A 22,183-nucleotide genomic window follows, 5' to 3' on the forward strand; every position below is an offset into this window, starting at 1 on the left:
ACTCACAATGACACTAAGTAAAATGTAATTGTACTGCTAGAGAAGTAGACATAATTTCTCTCACTTCAACTCTTGTATTAAAAATTCAAAATTTCAATTACATAAACTGAAAATTTACTATATCCAGGCTTTTAAGCGAAAATGGCGTTCGAAAGGTGAACGCCCGAAATGTCAAAATCACGCAGTGGTAACAAAATTACGAAAAAGAGTGCTATGGCATGACAGCCACATTTTTTTCTAATGTTGGTGCTACTGCGCGATTTTGACATTTCGGACGTTCACCATTCGAACGCCATCTTCGCTTGAAAACCTGGATTGTAACGAACTTGAGAAACGCATGAAATCAGGGATGTTAAAGACGGTTTGTTTAAAATTTGTTTTTACCAAAATATTTAGGTAATGTATTGTAGGACAATCCACAGAAATACACTGAAGAAAGACATACTTTTCATACATGAATTCCAATTAAAAAGAGCAAAAACCGAAAAAAAAGTTCTCCGATCGAGCTCAAATTTTTTCGGGGTGTTTCTTGGCCATAATTATTGAACTCGTATTTTTTTGTCTATCAGGGCACCTACGCCGTGCTAGGGTTGTCCAAAATGTGAGCATTTTATCTACCTACTATGTTACGTAGAGTTGTTCATAACATAAAATTACATATTTTTGCCGAAGACAGCAAAACGTTTCGAGGCTTTATTGAGGAGTCATAGGTATTATTAAGTTTAATTTCAAGTTGATAATCAAATAATTTTTGAATTTTGCACGGAATTGTGTATTTTTTAAAAAACGAACCTAATAACCGGTAAATTAATGGGTAAATTGATTATTGTTTATGGTATATACATTGTTTATGAAGAAAACCACTATATATCAAACTTTTCTTTTGCAAAAATCTACAAATAGATAATTTTCATTTCTTAATATTTTAGATTGGATTTTAACATATTTGAAATATTATTATTAAAAAGATCAGAAAATTTCACAAAAGTTATTTTTTAACATTTTAAAGTTGAATTCTGGAGTTTTTCTGAAAAGGTCCAATAAAAAAAAATTCCAGTTTTTGCTTTTTGGGTGTTTTTAGAACCGCCTTGAGTCAGGGGTATTAAAAAACACCCAAAAAGCAAAAACTGAAAATTTGGTTTATTGGTCCTTTTCAAAAAAAAACTCCAGAATTACAGTCTAATTTGGTGACGCTGATAAAAACCCCATGTTCATCGATTCGATATCTTTGTGAGGCAGAAACTAAACCTGCAGGGTGGCCACTCAAGTCGGGAAATCGGGAAAAAGTCGGGAATTCGTCAAAATCCGCAAAAAATCGGGGAAAATTCGGGAACTTTTGATTTGTTTTTGTCATAAAGTGGGGCATAATCGGAAAACCACAAGCATTTTTGTTTGAAAATTATTTTTTAACTCTTGAATAATTTTGTGATATTTTGTACAATTTTCAAATTTAATTCAGTCATGTTTTTCTCAGTAAATTACTTTAAATTAAAGGTTCCTTTCACTATTTCAATCTATTTCAGAATGAAAAGGCCATTAAAGACATTAAAAATCCTAACATATATTGTATAAATGCATACAATATATGTTAGGATTTTTAATGTCTTTAATGGCCTTTTAATTCCTTTTGTGTTTATCAAACAAGATTTATCGATCTAACAAATTTAACTAGAAACAACAACAAAGTTAATGAAAAACTAATATAAAAATTGAACCTAATTTTAACGATTATGGCCAGCCTAAAGTTATGATTCTGTTTTAATATTGATTGAATATTTGAAAAAAGATCCAAACTAAAGTTTAGCAATGGTTTTTTTGGTGGAAAATATTAATTAAGTCATTTGAAATATTTTTTTTTCCAAGTGTTAATCTTGAACTTCAGTATGGGTAAATTATTATAGCTACATATATACTAAACATACGGAAAACTTAAATATCGGATAAAATCAAATAGCTGATCGTTCAAAATGGAAAAAAAAAATTTTGAAACATTAACATTAAATAAAAAAAAATAAGAATTTTTTTTTAAAGTTTATACAAATACATATGTTTAAATAATTTGTCTCTTCGAACATTTTACATAAAAAAATGCATAAAGTAAGTTGGAATGATATTAAACTGATTTTTTTATTTAAATAAAACAGTTAAATACTAACAACTGGATAAATCAGCATCAATAACAATATTTACAAAATTTAGAAGGGAACAAAAAAAATATTGTTTTTTTCGAATTTCAAGATATTTTTCTAAATCTTTGAAATCATGTAATCTTGATTTAAGCGTCCTTTAATTAAACAAATTAAGAATACAATGTTTTATTCAGTTACCTTTAACTTTTTGCCATTGCTAGTTGAAATGAAGTATCAAAAATTATACGTTTGCCCGTTATAAAAACTAACATTGGAATTTTAAGTATTTTTAAGCGTTCGGTTATTTTTCAAAAACTATTATTTGTTTATGTTTCTACTCTGATTCAAAACAATGAGTGCTTCCATTTGTTAAAGTATTTTTTAAGGAGTTTGTTGTTGAGTTTCTATTTTTACAAAAAAAATAGTAATTTTTTTCAATTTGTTTAGATTTTTTCGATGGTTGATGCAGGCCAAGGGTGCATGATACTGATGATACTCGTCGGTTGACACACCTAGGCGAGGAACATCCCGGAAGGAGCCCAACTACATCCGTAGTGCTGTTTGGACAAAACAGCATGGCTCTAGTTCCTTGCAAGTGTCCTATTTTCTTACCTCCACGTTGGCTTGGTTTAGTCATCATGATGACAAGGTGTAACCTAGCTGGTGGCCTGTGGAAACGACTCGTAAACCTTTGACCAGCGAGGGTCAGAGTAGAGACGGCTAGAAGAAAGGGGCGCGTCAATGTGGGAAAGGGAAATAATTTGTGATTGTAGACGGTATTGTTTTGATTCGCAGTATGTTGAGTCAACTGCTGTGGATGTACCTGAGCATCGCAGAACGGGGTTTCTCTTCTTTCCATTTCAGCTAACAGCTATCTTTTGTTTATTTTGTTTCACTGATTTTCTAAAACGGCTTCTGTTTACTATCCTCCATTTGATTTCGATTTTACTTATTTGATTCTCTTATTTCTCAACGCTTTTCCACTCTATTTTAACAATTGATGCTGCTGTAACAAACTGTCTGCTTTCTCTTAATTTGGCAGCGATGTCAATTTTGTTTATCATGTGCCTTTTCTTTATTTATCTATTTGAATAATTTCTCATCTTCCCTGTAAATTGCCCCTCAATACAATCTAAGCTTGTTTGTTACCTCTATTTAATACCTATTGTTAATTTCTTTATCTACTTCATCAATTACTATCTTTCTGTTACTATTGTTTCTTTACATAGTATATTTCCTTCACTGTCCATTGTTTTGAAACTTCACCTTTTTCTTAAGCAAGTGAGGTTCGAGCCCTTACTCACTTTATGGAATAATTAAAGGATTAACACAAATATTACTATTGTACTTTTGAAAAACTTTTCTAAAATGCATAGGACCAAAATATTGTAACAAAACACCGCGACAAAAGAAATAGCAACATATAAACACGACTCAACACTAGGAAAGATTTCAGGAGAAAACAATACACAGTAAATAACAATTAGTTTTGAATTCAAACTAAAAATATAACAGTTTTTGCTTTAATGAAAGTTGATAGGCACACTATAAATGGTTAGGCGCTTATACTTACATCAAACCCTACGTAATGTACCACCCCCGGCCGAGTTAAAATGCGTAACCGGAAAAGAAGGTGTGCATGCCTGGCACGAACACTCAAAGCGTGTTCTAGCGTGCTGCTCGTACTGACTCAGAGCAAGGGTGAGATGTAGGTGTAAGGGCAGTGCGTGTTCGTCGGGAACCTAGTGCATAAGATCGGTCAAGGCCCGTTCTTACACTGAAAATTGCGAATTGCGAATTTTTTCGATGGTTGATATTGACTTATTTTAAACAGAGTTTAAAATACCTATTTATGGAGTTTACGGAAAAGTCTGGAAAAAGTCGGAAATTTGAAAATGGGATTTGAGTGGTCACCCTGGGTTAAACTTCCATTTTTCAAAGTTCCGGAGAGAAAATTGTAAGAAATTTTCTATGCTATTCAAGAACACTTTTTCCACGGGTGCATTTCTTTCAAGAAAAAATTATAAAATGCAAAAAAAAAATACGAAAAGAACTCGAAAATCTTCGTTTCGATTTTGTAAAACAGCTGACGTGTCACAAGATAGCACACAAGCGACGAAATGTTTATCTAAAAGCTTTCTATTAATTTCGAATTAAAAATACGTATTCTGGGAACATAACTTTTAGTGATAGTGAAAAGTTGAATAAAAAATCGGATTTTTCCGTGTACTTATTTTTTCCAAAAAGTTCTAACCATAAAATACAACTTTGCCGAAGACACTAAATCGATCAGAAAATCCCTTCTCAAGATACAGAATTTCAGACATTTACAAACCCATTCTGTATGACCAGCCCTAAAAATTGTATGGAGACTTGTATGGAAAAACTTTTGACACATAGCATGCATGTGCAAAGTTTCATCCAAATCGAGAAATGAAAGTTCTAAAATTGCAAAAAATCGTAAATAAATTAAAATTAAAAAAAAATTAAGAAAAAAGAAATGCCGAATGCTTTTCACTCGATTTAAATTATGTTGCTTTTCAATCTAAGCCTATTGTCCTTTTTTCGATCAATGCGAGTTTATTTTCCAAAAAGAATTTCAATTCGACTTTAATTCCAATTTATTTCCTCTCATCTCAAGTGTAAATAATTCCACTCGTTGATCGACTTTCCGGCAAAAAAAAAATCAAATCAAAGGACATCCGGAACTGCAAACAAAACAAACTCAAAACTCTACAACTCTCCATTCATAACAACGGGAACAACGCAGCAGGAGTCCTTCACACACCGCTTCGCGTCGAAAACAACCAAACATTCTCACCCACACCCAGCCAACTTCGATGACGACGACGACCGACGGACGTTCCCATATTATCCAATTTGTGCTTGTCCTTTCCAGGCTGGACACTGGACGGATGCTGAGCCTGCATGAGTCCCCATTGTGTCGCACTTCCTCCTCCGCAAAGGGACGATTCGTTCTTTTTTTTTTTATTTCGGATTGCCCTTTTTTTTGAAGAACTGTTCTGTATTGTCAGTGAATTGTTGGAGGGTTTTTTTTGTCGTTCTTTGGTGATGAATCGGTCTCAACCGAACCAAATCGATAATTGTTGTCGAGATTTGGAGTTTTTTTTTCTCCTTCTGGAATGAAATGACATCCGGTTTCGAGTTTGACTTTGTGACTTGGTTGGTCGCCGGAAGTTTTAAGGAAGGATTTTGTCCATCGCCGAAGCAGGCGGCGAAGCCGCCTCTTCACAAATGAAAGTCAAGCGTTTTTTTATTATTTCGATTTGAGGATTTTCTTTTATTGATGATTTTTCGGTACACGGTTGTTGAGAGATGGTTGATTTTGTTGGGGTTCGCTGGCAGCACTGCTGAGGGGGAGGGGTTCTGAAATCGCGACGTAAAGTTATTGCAGTGCAAACTAGGTGCAGTAGGCGTTGGGCAGTGCTGCCAGCGTTTCTTCTTTTTTTGGTTGAAATGAAATCCTGATTTAAAAAAATCTTATAAATTAACTAAATACATATAATTAAATAGACTCTTTTGCTTTGTTCGGCCTAAGACTAACTGCGGACTTTCGCTAAAATCTGTGATTACACGTAACACGGATCCGATGACTGGACGACGAAGACGACGGCGAATTGAACTACGACTATGTACAAATGGCCGGGGCGTTCCGGATTCAGGGCCACCACCGGCCGGTGGCCGCCGCGTGGTGCAGCAAGCTGGCATGTTGAAAGCCCGGCGGCAGTGCCAGGTGGGCCTGCTGGACGGCCGCGGCCATCATGTCGTGGGGTTTGCTTCCTCCGAGGCAGGGCTTCCCATCGCGGACCAGCACCGGAACGGCAACCCGCCGGGGCGACGGAAGTCCTCCGCCCTGGTGCGATCCCACGTCCATCGAGCCCTTCTCGTGCGCGGCCCGTTTCGTCTTGTAGCGATGGTTCTGGAACCAGATCTTGACCTGCGTCGGCGTCAGCCGGATCAGCGAGGCCAAATGTTCCCGCTCCGGAGCGGACAGGTAGCGCTGCTGCCGGAACCGACGCTCCAGCTCGTACGTTTGTGCCTTCGAAAACAGAACCCGCCGTTTTCGCTTCTTGTGGCCACCCAACCCGTTCGTCAACCGATCCGCCGGACCGTCGTCCGTGTCTTCCAGCATGTCGATCTCGTCGCAGCCCTCTTCGATGTCCACATCGTCCGAGTGTTCAGTGTTGCCATCCGCGTTCAAGTGGCTATCCGCCGGGCTTGGCGTCCGCGGACACTGGCCCCCATTGCCTCCCGGACCGCCCAGATAGGACCGCTCCGAGTGCACCGGTGAAGTGCTGTCCGGCGAAATCTGCTGCGCTAGCCGCTGCTGATGCTGCTGTTGTTGGGATGCTGCAAAGAAAACCGAGAAAAACATAACCTCATTAGTATTCCACGTGACAGAACAGAAAAGGTGTGGGCAGAGGGACAAACCCCCCGGGGACAAACCGCACAGTGTGACGTCCCAAAGCACCGGAAGACCGGAAATGGACGCTCTTTTCTCGGCCAGATAATTTATCGTCACGGACAATTGAATCCCTCTTTGTTTGGTTTGGACGGCAAGGGGCAAAAGGTGTTTCTTGGCCACCGCCGCCGCCGCCGACGGCGGCCGGAAATTGATAAATGACATCTGGCTCACATTTATTATTAACGTGAAGAAAAATCTAACCTCAAAATTCCAACGCTGACTCGGTGCGTTTGGAATCAAAGAAGGCGACTCTTGCGCGCCGCCTACTTTTCAAAGAGTTCGTTTGAGTGTGTGTTAGTGAGTGTGCGCGCGCTTCAAACGAGATAATCACCATCGAAGTAGTGTTGGTGAGTGCCCTCTGTTTTCATTGAGTGGTTCGCTCGCTCTCTCTCTCGGGTGAGTGAAAGCTGGGAAATCCTGTTCTGAGGAGGGAGTGAAAAGCTAAAGCAGTGTGTGAGAGGTCCTTGTAACGATTTTCAAGCAAAGGTGGAGTGGTCGCGCTTGCAAGGACTTCAATGAGTGTGGGGTTTGAGAGTGTATTTGTGAGTGAGAGCGTGATTGAGGTTAATGAAAATTGATTGCACTTAGGGACTGAACTGGGGTAGGGTAACGAGAGCGGGAACGAAGGAGAAAGGGTTGCTTAATGGGAAAAGGACTCAAGCGTTAGGGTTAAGCTTGCAGAGAAGTGATTTAGGTTTTTGTTCTGTTGTAAAGGTAATTATTAGATAAAGATACTTAAAAAAATGTATTTTTCAGCGAAATCTTGCAAAATATTTTCAAAAAATTTGTCATTTCATTAAACTTGTTTTTGTTTTTCGTAAAAAGAATCTTTAGTTTTTAAAAGAATTGTTAATTTTTTTCTGATTCTTTTAGAGCACTTACTAATTAATAAAAATACTTTCACTTGTTTGCAAACTTTAACCTTGTGTTTTCACTTGAGATAATCAAATCTTTGAATAAATAGAATCACCGAAAAAACGTTCTCTTAATTCTGATTGTCGAGTCTACGTATGACCCCTAAACTACCTTGATGTGATATAGAATTAGATTATTTTCCCTCAAAATGGCGGTGATGAAATATTGAGAAAAAGCATTTGGCTGATCGATTTGATGTCTAAGCAGATTTGCATTCAGTTAAATATTTCAACTTAAAGACCTTTTATTTTCATGATTAAAGCAAAAATATAGCAGATCAAAATTGTTTTTAAGCTTTTTTTGTTTTCAGATAACAATAATGCCAACTTCGTATTATGATGGCACTTTTTGAATATTTTTTCAAAATAAAATGACAAAAAAGTTATTTAAGATGTAAAATTAAATTTTAAAAATTTCTTCAACAATTTCAAAAAAAATCTCGAAAAAAATCTGAAGATATTCTTTTAATTTACTTAACTAACCTTACAGCTCAGATATTAACTTCATGAAATGTGGGGAAAAATTGTGGATGCAAAAATTATTTCAATTTTTTTTCAAAGCCGTTGCAAATATTTTTCAAAGTTTATGTCCAAATTGAAAAGCAAAAAGTATAAAATATCTAGGAATTTGTGTGATTTGTGATTTGTTTGCAATCCTGTTATTCCATCTGAAGCAATATAACAGCGTACTTTTCTAAACAAAAATATTTTTGTAAGTTTATAAAAGTTGAACTTTGAAGCATTTCTTCAAAAAAGTATAAAAAGGTTAAACTTTTCAGCACTCAGCTTGACGAAAATGAAAACTTGTGACAAGCAAACGTCATCAATCTGTTTTGTTACTGGTAAACAAGGATGCCACATGATTTTTTTTAAATGTCTGTGTATGTCTGTGTATTTGTCAAGAATTCAAATATTTCAATTTACAGTCATAGTAAAAGATGTGTTTTTAAGCATTTGAAGACTAACGAAATAAGTTTCGATTGATATTTTTACAAAATTTTAATTTAATGAAGTTTTAAAAAAAAACTGTGCACCTACAAAAATGTCTGACACAAGCTCAAATGTCTGTGAAACACAGACAAATCTGTGTATCTGGCATCCCTGCTGGTAAATCGTACGTTTTGAAAACTTTTTCTTTCTTCCTTCCTGAAAAATCGGGGGCAAAAAAAATGACTAAAATTGAAATTTTCTTAGAAAAAACTTGTAAAATCGATTGTAAACTACTCAGAATAGATTTTTGGATGCTTATTTATGCATTTTTAATCAAAAATAACTTTTTGCAATCTGAGCAAATTTTGAATTCTGTGGCCACAGATCGGTAAAAAACGTAGAAGTTTTAGAAAAGATTTTGTTTTTATGAATTTCATTTATATTTTGCAATTTTTTTATGGTTCTATGACTGTTATCATGTATAAAGCATTTTTCGATACTTTTTGTTTCGAAATTTCGGAAATTTGGCTTGAAATTTGAAATATACTTTTTTTCTTTTGCCCTTCATCGACCTCGACCAGAGCCGAGGGACAAAAACTTCAAAAATAAAATCGGAATAAACATCGCTAAAACAGTTGAAATCAACTCTAAAATCTGTTTTGTACGTTAAATTAACTGACTGTAACTTGTAAACTAAACTCATCAATGAAAAAATGCATCAATAAAACCTGGAAACCCGATTTTTTAAGCACTTCTCATATTTTTTCAGCTCGGTAAACCATGTTGGATAAATGATTGGTTCGTGCTGCAAAAATCTTCTTTTTGCAAAATAAACTTCTATTTCCCTTGAGTTTGACTTTTTTTTATCAATTATTTCAAAACTATTTTTTAAAAAATCAAATTAATTATGACGTAGACATAACCGGAATGGCGTTGGATAACCTTATTTGTACGAGTTTATTTGGAGGAATATTCGGGGCAATAAAAAAGCTCCAATATCTACTCAACTGGAGACCATCTAGCTGGATACTAGATACTTGGAATTGACCATCGTGGAATTTCGGTTTTGGAATTATAAGCTTTTGAAATTTTACATTTTATCCACCGTAAAAACTCAACAGTATCCATTGAATTCGATCGAAATTGAGATTTGAAGGATAAATCATTCATCCCACCGAGAAAATAGCCTAAATTGAGCAATTTATTTTCAATTTTAAAAAGATTCCTCATTATTCACCCAATTATTCACGCCAAAATCGCACAAATTTTCTCCCGTAAAAATCTAATCGCAATATGGTGCACCCATTAATCATCGCCGATAAAAAAATTAACACACGGAAAAGAAAAACCCAGCAAAAAACTTGCATTTCCGCTAAACAAACAAAGTGTGTCAAACGCGTCACGATTGCGGATTAAACTATCGAAAGCGAAGTACCCTCTCAAAGTGCCGTACTCACTGTACTCACTTCGTTTTTTAAGGTTAGTTTCGGGAAGGGTTCCCAAACCACCCTTTAACAAAAACCCTCCGCGTCTAAACTATTAGAGGGCAGATGCAGTTTTTTTCTACCCCAATCCACATCCATTTTCTAACAATTTATTACCATCATCACACCTCTCTCTCTCTGTCTCAATCTCCATTTTTCTCTAAGCTCCGAGCGCTTTTGTTAAACGTTAAATTCCGTTTTCCCATTCATCGAAAAAAAAGAGAAGGAAAAAGAAGGGATTTGAATCGAGCGTAACAAAAATGGTGTTCTCTCTCAATACAAAAGCAGTTAAAACTGCGGCGCGCAGCAGCTGCCGGCTTTTCCCCCACCGGAGGTGTCATCCTTCCGGTGGGCTCGATTTCGAGGTTATGTCGGTGTGAAAAAGTCCCATTGTTGGGTATCGATTGTAATTGATTTCCCGACGTTTAGGAGGAAGTCATAAATTTTGGGAAACCGGTGTGCGAGGCTCGAAAACGAATTGCTTTTTGATTTCTGGTTAATTTTCGTGTAATTTCGTCCTTTATGGACGCCGGTCAAGCCTCCGGCTTTGTTTGGGATGACAGCTGAAAAACCACGTGCCCAACGCCTACTTGCTGAGTGCGTAACGCTGTCCGAGTAGGCGATGCGTTATGCGCGCAGCTGTCAGCGCGAATGACGGTTACGTCAGTCACGCCGCCTCGATTTGAATAACATTCACGCGGCCTGCTTTGTTCGCTGGTCTGGTAATCCCCTTGTACTTCTGGGGTGAGCAAAGCAAACATCCTTCCGCTTGGTGGTGGCCGCCTTTGGCGGGCAAGCAAGCGTAATAAATCCGTCAATAATGGGAAAGCGGTCCGGATTTTAATGGATGTGTAATGGATCTCCCTATTCTACTGTTTTGGTTCGGAACAGATTTTCACACGATTTATTGACAGTTGGCACAGACTCAATGAATACTGATTAGCGCGCGCGCGTAGCGCAGCAGCCGCCATCTTGCCGTCACCTCGCAACTTCAACCCGCCGTAACTCCCGATCCCGACCGTTCCCCGCGCCGATTCCCGACTCCCCTTGTTCAGAACAAAACTTACCAGTAAGGTTATTGCACGTTTCGTACAGCCAGGGCCGCGCCGCGGCCGGGAAGAGCGGATGGTGGTGCGGATGGTAGGCGGTGAAGCGCGCGTGCAGATCTTCGGCCAGCGAACGCTTCGCGTCCAGCACCTTGGCGCCGTTCCGGCTGTGGCTGCTGCTGTCGTCGTCGCTGTTGGCGGGCGTTATGTTGCCATGGTTACTGTCCGCGTCGGTGGCGCCGGCGGAGGCATTGTGGTGCCGGACCGTCACCGGAATGACGCCCTCGTCGCCGGTACTTTCGTCGTCCACCACCTCGGTGGTCGGTTTGCGGGGTTTGTCCTGCTGTTTGTGGCCCAGGATGTCGCTGATGTGGAAGCCCGAGCCGGAGTTGTTGTTGTTGTGGTGGGAGGAACGCTGCGAGTTTGGTAGCTTCATGTTGTCCAGGAATCTGTAACGAGCGAGGAGAAGGGGGACGTTTTTAATCAAAGTTTGGTTGCACCTTTCCGGGCCCCGAACATTCCCGGGATTAGATTAGCGTCAATCAATTTGGCCGTCCAAGATTTTTCGAGGGGAGCGAAACTTTTCTTCTACTTTTGCCCCTCGTCCGGATTACAAGCTGATTTAGGTTGTACAGTTTTCACCTTGCTTTCCCTACTCTCTTACTGGTTCTGGTTCCAATCGAGGCTTAAATCTATCCTCCGAAAACTTTTTCGGGTCGTTTATGTTGTGCGTAATCCCGGGGTGGCGGTTCGACGCGACGCTTTGTGCCGCTGTCAACGAACGCGTCGACGCGTCAAAAAAGAATCGAAAGCCGTGGGCGGGATTAATCGATTTGTGGAAGCTCCCGATTTCTTTTGAACGAAATGTGACATTTTTGTTGAAATTTTGGGTTATTCAACGGTGACAGGTGATGGGTCAATCACACAAATTTGATTCAAATTCGGATCAAGGTAGGCGTTGAACTGGTTTTTGAGAGATGTCATCGTTTCTCTTCTTATGAATATTACAATGAGGTTACTTTTAAATCAAAACATTGGATATTCAAAATGGATCAAGCATGGAATTTGAACACTTTGTTTGTGGTTCAGACTTTTCATGAACGCTTGTTCACGATTTCCGGAACTGATTTTTCTCCGTGTAGTTAAATGTAAGTTTTGAAAAATTACAAAAGTTAGAACATCACTTCAAAACTGACTTTCAGATGACTAATTACCACCGCGGACATGGCCTACTATCCCAGGACAGTTCCCGCCAAAGGGCCGAAAACCACAATCCCAGGGCTTATCATGGCCAACTGAGGTGACTGATCTTCTAACCTACTGAGCCGGGATAGTGCTAATGAGTGGTTGGTACACAACAACCGTGGTGTTGTTTTAGCCCCAGAGTCCCGATAAGATTACCGCTGACAAAACCGCAAAAGGATCGTGTGCCGAGGTGTGAAAGTCTGCAATGTTTTGTTTGGGAAATTAGCATAAGCCGACGCTCATTAATCGGGCCCCGCAAAAGGTTAACTTTTCGGCTTGATGGAATCCGATTTGTTCTCCTTTCTAGTCGGGATCGAAATCGGTCGAGAAAAAAAAAGTAGATTTCTGTGCCAAACCGGACGAAGACACGATCGTCGCAGGCAGACCGAGCAGGCAACCTTGAAATTCCGGAATTTCCCGTAGTTCCTTTTTTAACACCTTCCACAATGCCGCCGGCTCGGAAACCTGTAAAACTTATTAAAAATGCAACGATTTTTGCTCAGCAGAGCAAGTACTTGCAACCAGCACCTGTAAGGGATAATTTATTCCTCCAAAAACAATAATAAATGCAAATTAGAGACGATCCTGGAGAGCGAGCTCGGTGAGAAAGAGCGTCCTCCCGCAAGTTCTTCGCAGTGTTTTACAGTCGGGAATTCCCAAAAACCCAACTTCGAGCAACACGGAATGTCCTGTCCTGAGTTTTCTTTGTTAGGTCACGTACTCTGAACTCATCTAGCAGAAGCAAGCTAGCAAGGTGCGAAACTGCAGCCGGCCCGGGGAATTAGCATAAGTTTTGTGTTGTTTTCCGGACCACCTTGTGAATTTTGTCGAAAAAGAACTTAAAAAAACTAGCTTCCAAGTACCACCACTCGAGTTTGATTTCGGGGAAATTTGGCTGAACAACACTTTGCTGGAGTGGAAATTGAGATGTTTTATGGCTGCCGGAGCACGTTTTCGATGACTTGTATATAACCTCAGGAGAATGAAATGAGAAGTGTAATCCTTTGGAGATGGTTGCCGACACATTTCTGAGTGATACAACTCAATTTACGAATTGATTTGCTGGAATGGATGCTTATGAATTTATACAAAGCTAACTTATGAGTCAAGGACGCCATTTTCTACAGTCAAACCACTCTTATTGATAGTCGCGAGGACAAATCTAACCTACTTTCCTTATTGTGCATAGAATGGTCATGTATCTCCTGAAAACGAAAAAAAACTATCGATATAAAAAATTAAGCACCAGACTAGAATCACAAGTTAATAATTTTGTCATCCAGTGTTTGTTGCACAGAGAGAAATGACTGTCCCATTTCATTTACTTGATCCTTGCGTCAAAGCTTGTTTTGTCTGTTTTTTTTTATAACAATTTGAAAAAAATAATTTAAAATTTAAATTGATATTTTTACGACCCCACAGACCACCGGAGGTTGGCCGAATCTCGGTCTTGGGGTGTAATAATATTTCGCACAATTCACTAAAACAAACGGACAAATCTCGTCAAGAGCAATAAAAATGCGATCAAGATAATCAATCAAGATAATAACATTTATTTCAACCACATGACAACACACAGTAAACAATGACGCGCTGTCAACGACAGTCGAGGCTCGGCATTGAGGCCGAGTTCGAGTCCAGCGACGAATGCACAGTGGGCACATTCACAATTCCAGTCGTCACAATAGATATTGTTTTGGAAACAAATTGGCCTTTCTAAGATGTTTTGTTGCTTTTACCTCAAAAAGGAAAAAATTGTTTTGCTACACTAATTGAACAATAATCAAAAATACGTCAAAATAAATATATATTTTTATAAAACCGCCTTGAGTTAGGGATATTCAACAACCATTAAAAAGGTAAAAAATGAAAACTTTGTTTATTCGACCTTTTAAAAAACTACAGATATCAACATACAATTTAATTTATTTGTTGTGCATTTGTACACAAACATTCAAAAATGCAATTAATTTCAATTATGAACAGGATGCCGAATTAAAATTCGTTGCCTATTGAATAGCTTGGCTGATATTTTTTAATATTTTCAAGGTATTTTGCCCATGTTCGCATCGCTTCGCTATCAAGAGACGGTGATGTTTGCTGATTGCAGACTGGATTTCGACATGTTAAAAGATGATTTTCCATACCAGATTGCCTACGCACTAGTATTTGGGAATAAAACCAATTCCACCTGAACCAGATTCTCAACGCCATGACAGCCGGATATTGTCGGCCGACAAGTGTTGATGTTCCACCTTTTTAAGGGGACAGGGGAAAATCTCCACGGTGTCATTTTAAGGTATTTTACCCGTATTGAGCTATTTTTTACGGAACACTTGATTTCGTTTTAAGTTTGTTTTTTTCTACCATAATTTCTGGGTGTTTTAATGCTCATAGTCGCATATTTGTCCCACTTAAAATTTTGTCATTTTTTATGAGATAAAAAATTAATTAATTTTCAAGATAAAATTTTGAGGAGAGTAGATCGTTCCATACCAAAAATATCACCGCAAACATTGAAATAAACGACTAAAAATAGTTAGCAGAGATTCCGACTTTTTTTAAATGTTCTACAAATAAATTTGATAGTATGTTTAAACAGATATGGATGAAAAAGCGTTTATTTGTCTATATGAACTCAAACCAAATATGAGCCCCATACGACAAAGGGAAGTGGATTGAACCAGAAATTGAAGTTTCAGGTCAACAAAAATAAAAAAAACTTCAAATTGGTCGAGTTTCTGTAAAACTCTACTCATGAATTCCAATTTTTTTTGGTTGCATTTGACAGTTGAAAGCAGGGTTGCCAGATTTGTTTAGTGGCAATTTGAAAAATAAAACATTTTCTTCCAGACTAAGTTAAATTAATGTATATTGTTTGTTTCGTATAAAAAGTTAAAATGCACCATTTATGAACAAAATTTTGCTCAATAATTTCTGTTAAGACCTGGTAACCCTGGTTGAAAGGTCCAAAACATAAACTGTGAAATTGAGTATGAACATCGTATAATTAGTCCACAAAATTACATAAGTTTTAACCTTCTCTCTGGTTTGACTTTAATGAATATGGGTGATAGAGGCCGTTAAAAAAAAGTTGTCGGTGCTTTAAAATACTATTGAGCAGTTCTCTAGGATTTCGGTCATTCGATTTTTTTGTATTTTTTAATCCGACTGAAACTTTTTTGGTGCCTTCGGTATGCCCAAAAAAGCCATTTTGCATCATTAGTTTGTCCATATCATTTTCCATACAAATTTGATGCATGAAAATTCAAAAATCTGTATCTTTTGAAGGATTTTTTTGATCGATTTGGTGTCTTCGGCAAAGTTGTAGGTATGGATACGGACCACACTGGAAAAAAATAATACACGGTAAAAAAAATTTGGTGAATTTTTTATTTAACTTTTTATCACTAAACCTTGATTTACAAAAAAACACTATTTTTTTTTTGATATGTTTTAGAGGACATAAAATGCCAACTTTTCAGAAATTTCCAAGTTGTGGAAAAAATCTTTGACAGTATTATGAATTTTTGAATCAATACTGATTTTTTCAAAAAATCGAAATAACGCTCGTAACATTTTTTCAACTTCATTTTTCGATGTAAAATCAAATTTGCAATCAAAAAGTACTTTAGTGAAATTTTGATAAAGTGCACCGTTTTCAAGTTAAATCCATTTTTAGGTGACTTTTTTGAAAATAGTCGCAGTTTTTCATTTTTTTTTAAATTAGTGCACATGTTCGCTCACTTTAAAAAAATATTTTTGGAGAGCTGAGAAAATTCTCTATATTTTGCATTTTTGAACTTTGCTGATACGACCCTTAGTTGCTGAGATATTGCATGCAAAGGTTTAAAAACAGGAAAATTGATGTTTTCTAAGTCTCATCCAAACAACCCACCATTTTCTAATGTCGATATCTCAGCAACTAATGGTCCGATTTACAATGTTAAAATATGAAACATTCGTGAAATTTTCCGATCTTTTCGAAAAAAATATTTTCATAATTTTTAAATCAAGACTAACTTATCAAAAGGGCGTAAAATTGAATGTTTGGTCTTTTTGAAATGTTAGTCTTGATTTGAAAATTTTGAAAATATTATTTTCGAAAAGATCGGAAAATTTCACAAATGTTTCATGCATAAGGCTGTACGGATTTTTTCCTTACCATACGGATTTTCGAACCTCTTCGCGGATTTTTAACAGGCCGGATTTTTTGTAGGGAATTTTACGCTTTAAACGGATTTGTACGGAATTTTAACAACTTTTTAATCATTGATTTGCTTTTTCGATTTGGTAGAAGCTTTTTTTAACTAAAAATTGTTATTTTTCTATGAGTTTGATTTAAAAAGGGAGAGTTTTCCGGGGTTTCCTCAATTCAAACTTGATTATAAATAATTCTAGAGTTTTTGAACTATTGTCTTTCATATGTTGATAGGACCTTAAAAAAAACTCTGGAATTGTTCTTTTAGAAATTACTTACTAAATATATTTATCCCTTTCCAAAGGCTATCTAAAACTTGTGAAAAATAAGAACATAATGATTTGATTCAAATCACGGTTTTTTATGAATACTTTTAAACGTGCAAGTCATAAGCACTCTGATAGCATTTTGTGAAATTTGTTAGCTGTAAAAACGACACAGTTTTATATTTTTAATTCTCAAATTTATTAAATTTAATTTATCTAAATAATTCATTGACAGTTTTTGTTATACCATGGTGTCATATCGGCAAAGTGTACGGATTTTTGCTCAGCAAGAGTTGGTAGCCTTATTCATGCATTAATATTGAAAATCGGACCATTAGTTGCTGAGATATTGACGATAGAAAATGGTGGGTTGTTTGGGTGAGAATTAGAAAACATCAATTTTCCTGTTTTTAAACCTTTGCATTGCAATTTCTCAGCAACTAAAGGTCGTATCAACAAAGTCCGAAGAAGCAAAATATAGAGAATTTTCTCAGCTTTTCAAAAATATTTTTTTCAAAACTTGGCAAACATGTGCACTAATTTAAAAAAAAATTAAAAACTGCGACTATTTTCAAAAAAGTCACTTAAATATGGCTATAACTTGAAAACGGTGCACTTTATCAAAATTTCACTAAAGTACTTTTTGATTGCAAATTTGATTTTACATCAAAAAATGAAGTTGAAAAATTTTTACGACCAAAATTTCGATTTTTTTTTAAAATCAGTATTGATTAAAAAATTCATAACTCGGTCAATGATTTTTTGCCCAACCTAGAAATTTCTGAAAAGTTGGCATTTTATGTCCACTAAAACAAATAAAAAAATAAAAAAAAATTAAAAAAGTGTTTTTTTGTAAATCAAGTTTTAGTGATAAAAAGTTAAATAAAAAATCACCAATTTTTTTTTACCATGTATCACTTTTTCCAGTGTAGTCCATATCCATACCTACAACTTTGCCGAAGACACCAAATCGATCAAAAAAATCCTTCAAAAGATACAGATTTTTGAATTTTCATACATCATTTTTGTATGGACATCTGCCAAATTTGTATGGAAAATTATATGGACAAACTAATGATGCAAAATGGCTTCTTTGGGCGTACCGAAGGCACCAAAAAAGTTTCAGTCGGATTAAAAAATACAAAAATTAAAATTGAAGAAAAAAGACCGATTTCGTAGAGAATTGCTCTATATGCAAAATCTACGAGATAAATTTAATTTAATTTAAATATAATTTTGAAATCTCTAAATTTTAATTACAATAAAAAATTTAAATGAAAAGTCTGAACTATTTTTCTAAGAAAGCAATGAATTAATAAATGAATATACTTGTGGACGTTTACCACAGCAACCAAGGAAGTTGTCGAACTGACGGACAAAATCCTGCAATAATCTGATAGTAAAAATAGTCTAAATTTGTTGTAAATAGTATTGTAGACAAAACTTTAGGAAACTACTAATTCCCGTAGTTTTCAAAATACTCAAATGTTTACCACACAAATCTCGATGCAAAAGGTTCCGGTTGGTGTGAACCGATTAAAGATATTTCACAAAGATATTCTTATGATCAAAATGGCAAGCCTATTGACCCAGAATGATAGCCCTTCAAGCTGGCTAAACCCACACTCCACGCCGCCGTTTAGGGCGAGTCACTCCCGTTCCGGATCGATATCCAAACGAAGGGCGTCAGTCCGGCCTAATCACTTGTGAAATCAACCCACCTTAATTACTTTCACACTTTCTCTCTCCTCACACCGATCGCCGCCCATCTACCTGACCACCTTCTCTACCTTTTGCAAACCTACCCGGGCCACATCCTCTTGTTTGTATAGCCAGAAAATCCCCAAATTTCCGAATTTTCCCAAAAAATAAAACCTTCGCCTCTCTCTCTCTTCCTTTGCCCTCACTGCGTTGCCAAGTTCCTTAACGCCATAGTAGGCCCTGCCCGAACGGAGGAGTTCCAGCTCGATCATGCTCTACCTTCGTTGGTCTGTGTAAACAGAAGGTGCGAACATCTGGCCGCCGCGCAGCACTTGTGCTCAAGCCGTTTTATGACTCCCTCAAAATTCTTTATGCTAATGACATTTGCAAATACACTCGCTCACGACAATTGCACATGCAGCTCCCGCAAGGTTTGACTCCTCGGCGGACAGGTATCCAAGGGATTTCGGGATCGGAGCAGGCTAGCAGGGATCTTGAACAAAAATTCGGGGAAATACGTGGCTTAGCCACCTTGGATCGACGCGGATTTCCCCGCCGTAAAAGTGTGAAGTTTATGCTTGAGGGTTCTGCTTTTTTTTGGGAGGCGAAAAAGGACTTGAAATAATATACAGATTTAAGTAGGGCACTTAAGTGTTTGAGGGTGGATGTAAAGTGATCTTTAGTTGAGAATTTGAACAAATAGTTTTCGATACGCAAGCTGAATCTAAGGCTAAATCTCTTTGAACCTAAAAAAATATACAACTTTAGTTCGAAATATTGTTGAAAAATATATAGATCATTTAACATTTTGTTTATAAAAATATTGATTTATGTTTCATTTATTGTTAATACAAAAGTTTTCAAAATTCCATTAAAACTGTTGAAGAAGATTTGACATGCTTCATTGCCTCATATTTGTCTCAATTTGTTCGAATTTTTCAAAAATGACAGAATTTTACGTGAGACAACTATGCATTTATTGGCAGTTTATAAATGCTTTTGAATTATCAAAATCTGAAAGTGTTGAATTGAATGTAGTTGAAAATAGATTGAAAAAAAAACATGTTAAAAATTATGTAATTACAAATTAAATAACAATTTCTAAAATATATTTTCCTATCATAAGACAGAAACAATTTTAGAACAAAATTTCAATTTGAAAAAATGGAATAGATTGAATTATTAAGCTAAACATGTTTTAGATTTTATTTAAAAAATTACTGAAATTTCAAAATAAGAAAATTTACTTTTTAAACTTAGCAAACATTCTAGAAATTTTCCAACTCTTATAAAAAATGTTCAACACATTTGAAAAATAAAATTATGTATCACGAAAAATTCTGTTCAAAGCATGCTTCGATTATTTTTTTACAAATTAAAGCACACATAGACGCCCTTGTTTATTTCTGCTTTATATAATTTGTTAAAGTCAAGGCCAACCAAGTCGCTGGAAATCTTTCCAAACAAATTCTCGCCTTCACCCCAAGTCGCTCTCTTTGAACTCCCGCTGCGCCGATTACTGTCTCACACGTCCTCGTCCACTTCCGGACAAGGTCGTCAACGAAAACCCCATTCATAACGAGATTACGTCCTCTCCGTATCTTCCCGTATCGAACCCGATTGAAGCGATTGCGCTTTCCGGATGTGCTCTCTTTTTATAGCTCGAGTTGAAAAGTTCGTTTTTTATGGCCATCCACCAGGAAGCAATTACGAGCTGCTGCACTCCCTGCATTCGTTTAATCCGGTTATTTATGGTCTTTTGATCGGGACAACCCCACCCGTAATTATGACAAATGGCCGGAAGCCGGACGACTTACCCGGGCAGGGACCGGAGCGCGGCCGGATAGAACGCGGGAAGCAGCGCCGGGTGGTTCCAGGCCGAGGGAAACAGAATCGGCGCCCAGTTGAGCATTCCCGGCGGCGGATTGACCGCGCCAGCTGCGACCGCCGTCGGAGACATCGCGTCACCACCCAGGCTGGCGGGAACCGACGGTGGCGTTTGCGGGGACGACTCCGGAACGGATGGCCTCCGTGGTGGCGTTTTCCGGGGACTGGCGGCACCTGCACCAGTGTCCTTCTTTTCCGCGGCCACTTTGACAGGATCTGAATCACTTGCGAGTCGATCACCAAACACTTTCGCCGGTCACTTGGATCGCGTTCGACTCACTCGCGAACGAATCACTCTTCTTTATTCACTCCACTCATTCGCGATCGAAGCAGGCTCGCGCGTGATAATCAAACGATACTGTTATTACACCCGAACACACTGTTAATCAAGATCGCGCTCAAACCGGATACACTCGTCTCTAAGAAGCACTCTCCACTCTTCAGCTGCCGTTGATGGCTAGTTCTTGACTGTAACTAAATTATGTTTTCACTTGAAGGTAAGTGGGCACTCCAAGCTCCGAAGCTCGAAGACCACTCGACGTTGAAGGGAAAGGAGAAAAGAGCGAGAGAGAGCTGCACCCACAGCCACAGCACTCTATCCTTTTCTCTCTCATGCCCAACCAATCCCAAAGTGCGGCTTCCTCTTTATTTATGAGAGTGTGTATGACGAGTGGCCCTCTTGTCCTGGCATCCTCTCTGCGCTCTCATCGCACATCCAAGTGGGCGAAGGACATATTTACAACATCAAAAAAACATCTAAAATTTTACGTATTTTACATAAAATTTGACCTTAAGAAGATAAAATTTTACATATTTTACATAAAATTTTACCCAATTGAGATAAAATTTTACATAAGTACATGGAATTTTACCGAAACGAAGATAAAAAATTACATTTTACCACTCCTACGAAACGTCATATTCGGAACTGTCAGACGGGTGTGAGTGTAGTAACGCCCCTTTTCCCGCTCAAACGCCATTTTTCTTTCCTCTCGCTGTGCTGTGGTGCATCTGTATTGGTGTGTGGAAAGAGCCGCCGTCACCAGGAAGAAGAGTGTGCGCGCACTTTTTGGAGTGTGGCCTCTCGAGGAGCATTGAAAGCGATGGGTGATGATGTTTATGTTGGCTCTCGGCCTGCTTGTTGTGTGTGCGCTGTGCGCACTCAAGAAGCTTTTTGACATTGTCGTCGAGAGGAGAGTGCGCGTACTTATGTGACGGATGGACGGACACACTGGGACAAGTTGGAGAAATTGAATGTTATAATTTTTTGTTCTTCAGTATAGAATTTACAAATTAAATAATGAATGATTTACAAAATATTAAATAAATCTATGCGAAAAAAAAGATTATGTCCCTTCTACTTCTATACGATTCGCAAATCGACTTTTCTTTGTATTTATTGATTTGTGGGAACCTTTTTCCTTATGTCAAAAGTCATTTTCTATCATTAGGACTTTTCGGAAAAAATAGACACACTTAAAAAATCCGATTTTATCTTTTTTTATCACTAAAAATGACGTTCCTAAAATATGTCTAATCTAATCTAATCAAACCCTAGCGCAGCCAATCTTTCGGAGGGATCCTGGAGAGTGCCTTAGGTTAGATGACGCCTAGCACTCTTCTTGTCATTTATTAACATTTGTAGTGTGTCATTGCAACGGAATGCATTGAAACATCACAAGCGTTAAAGCGGCCAGGCCTACTGCGTACAGCCGTATCGCAGAGATGACTCGTAATTAGGTTTTACGCCGACTCGGTTTTTAGGTTAGAAATTTGACAGCTTTGCTGCACTGTTTACATTTTTTGCACGTGTGTCTCAGTAAAAATGTGTGTGCGTGTGTGCTCGTGACGTCACGCTGTAAAACCTAATTGGGTTGAGTTTGAGCACTGAGTG

At 37.6% G+C, this 22,183-nt stretch overlaps 1 protein-coding gene across 1 annotated transcript; it reads right to left on the reverse strand.

The window, feature by feature from the left end:
• Positions 1 to 5,456: 5,456 nt before the first annotated feature.
• Positions 5,457 to 20,744, reverse strand: LOC6047567 (homeobox protein vnd). The gene is made up of 3 exons (XM_038255731.1): positions 20,220 to 20,744; positions 11,011 to 11,438; positions 5,457 to 6,500 (listed from the first exon to the last, which is right to left on the reverse strand). The coding sequence occupies exons 1-3, from the start codon at positions 20,360 to 20,362 to the stop codon at positions 5,809 to 5,811; spliced, it is 1,263 nt and encodes a 420-aa protein (XP_038111659.1). The 5' UTR covers positions 20,363 to 20,744; the 3' UTR covers positions 5,457 to 5,808.
• Between the last annotated feature and the right edge of the window lie 1,439 nt (positions 20,745 to 22,183).

Source organism: Culex quinquefasciatus, chromosome 2 (genome assembly GCF_015732765.1).
Source record: "Culex quinquefasciatus strain JHB chromosome 2, VPISU_Cqui_1.0_pri_paternal, whole genome shotgun sequence".
Lineage (NCBI taxonomy): Eukaryota > Metazoa > Arthropoda > Insecta > Diptera > Culicidae > Culex > Culex quinquefasciatus.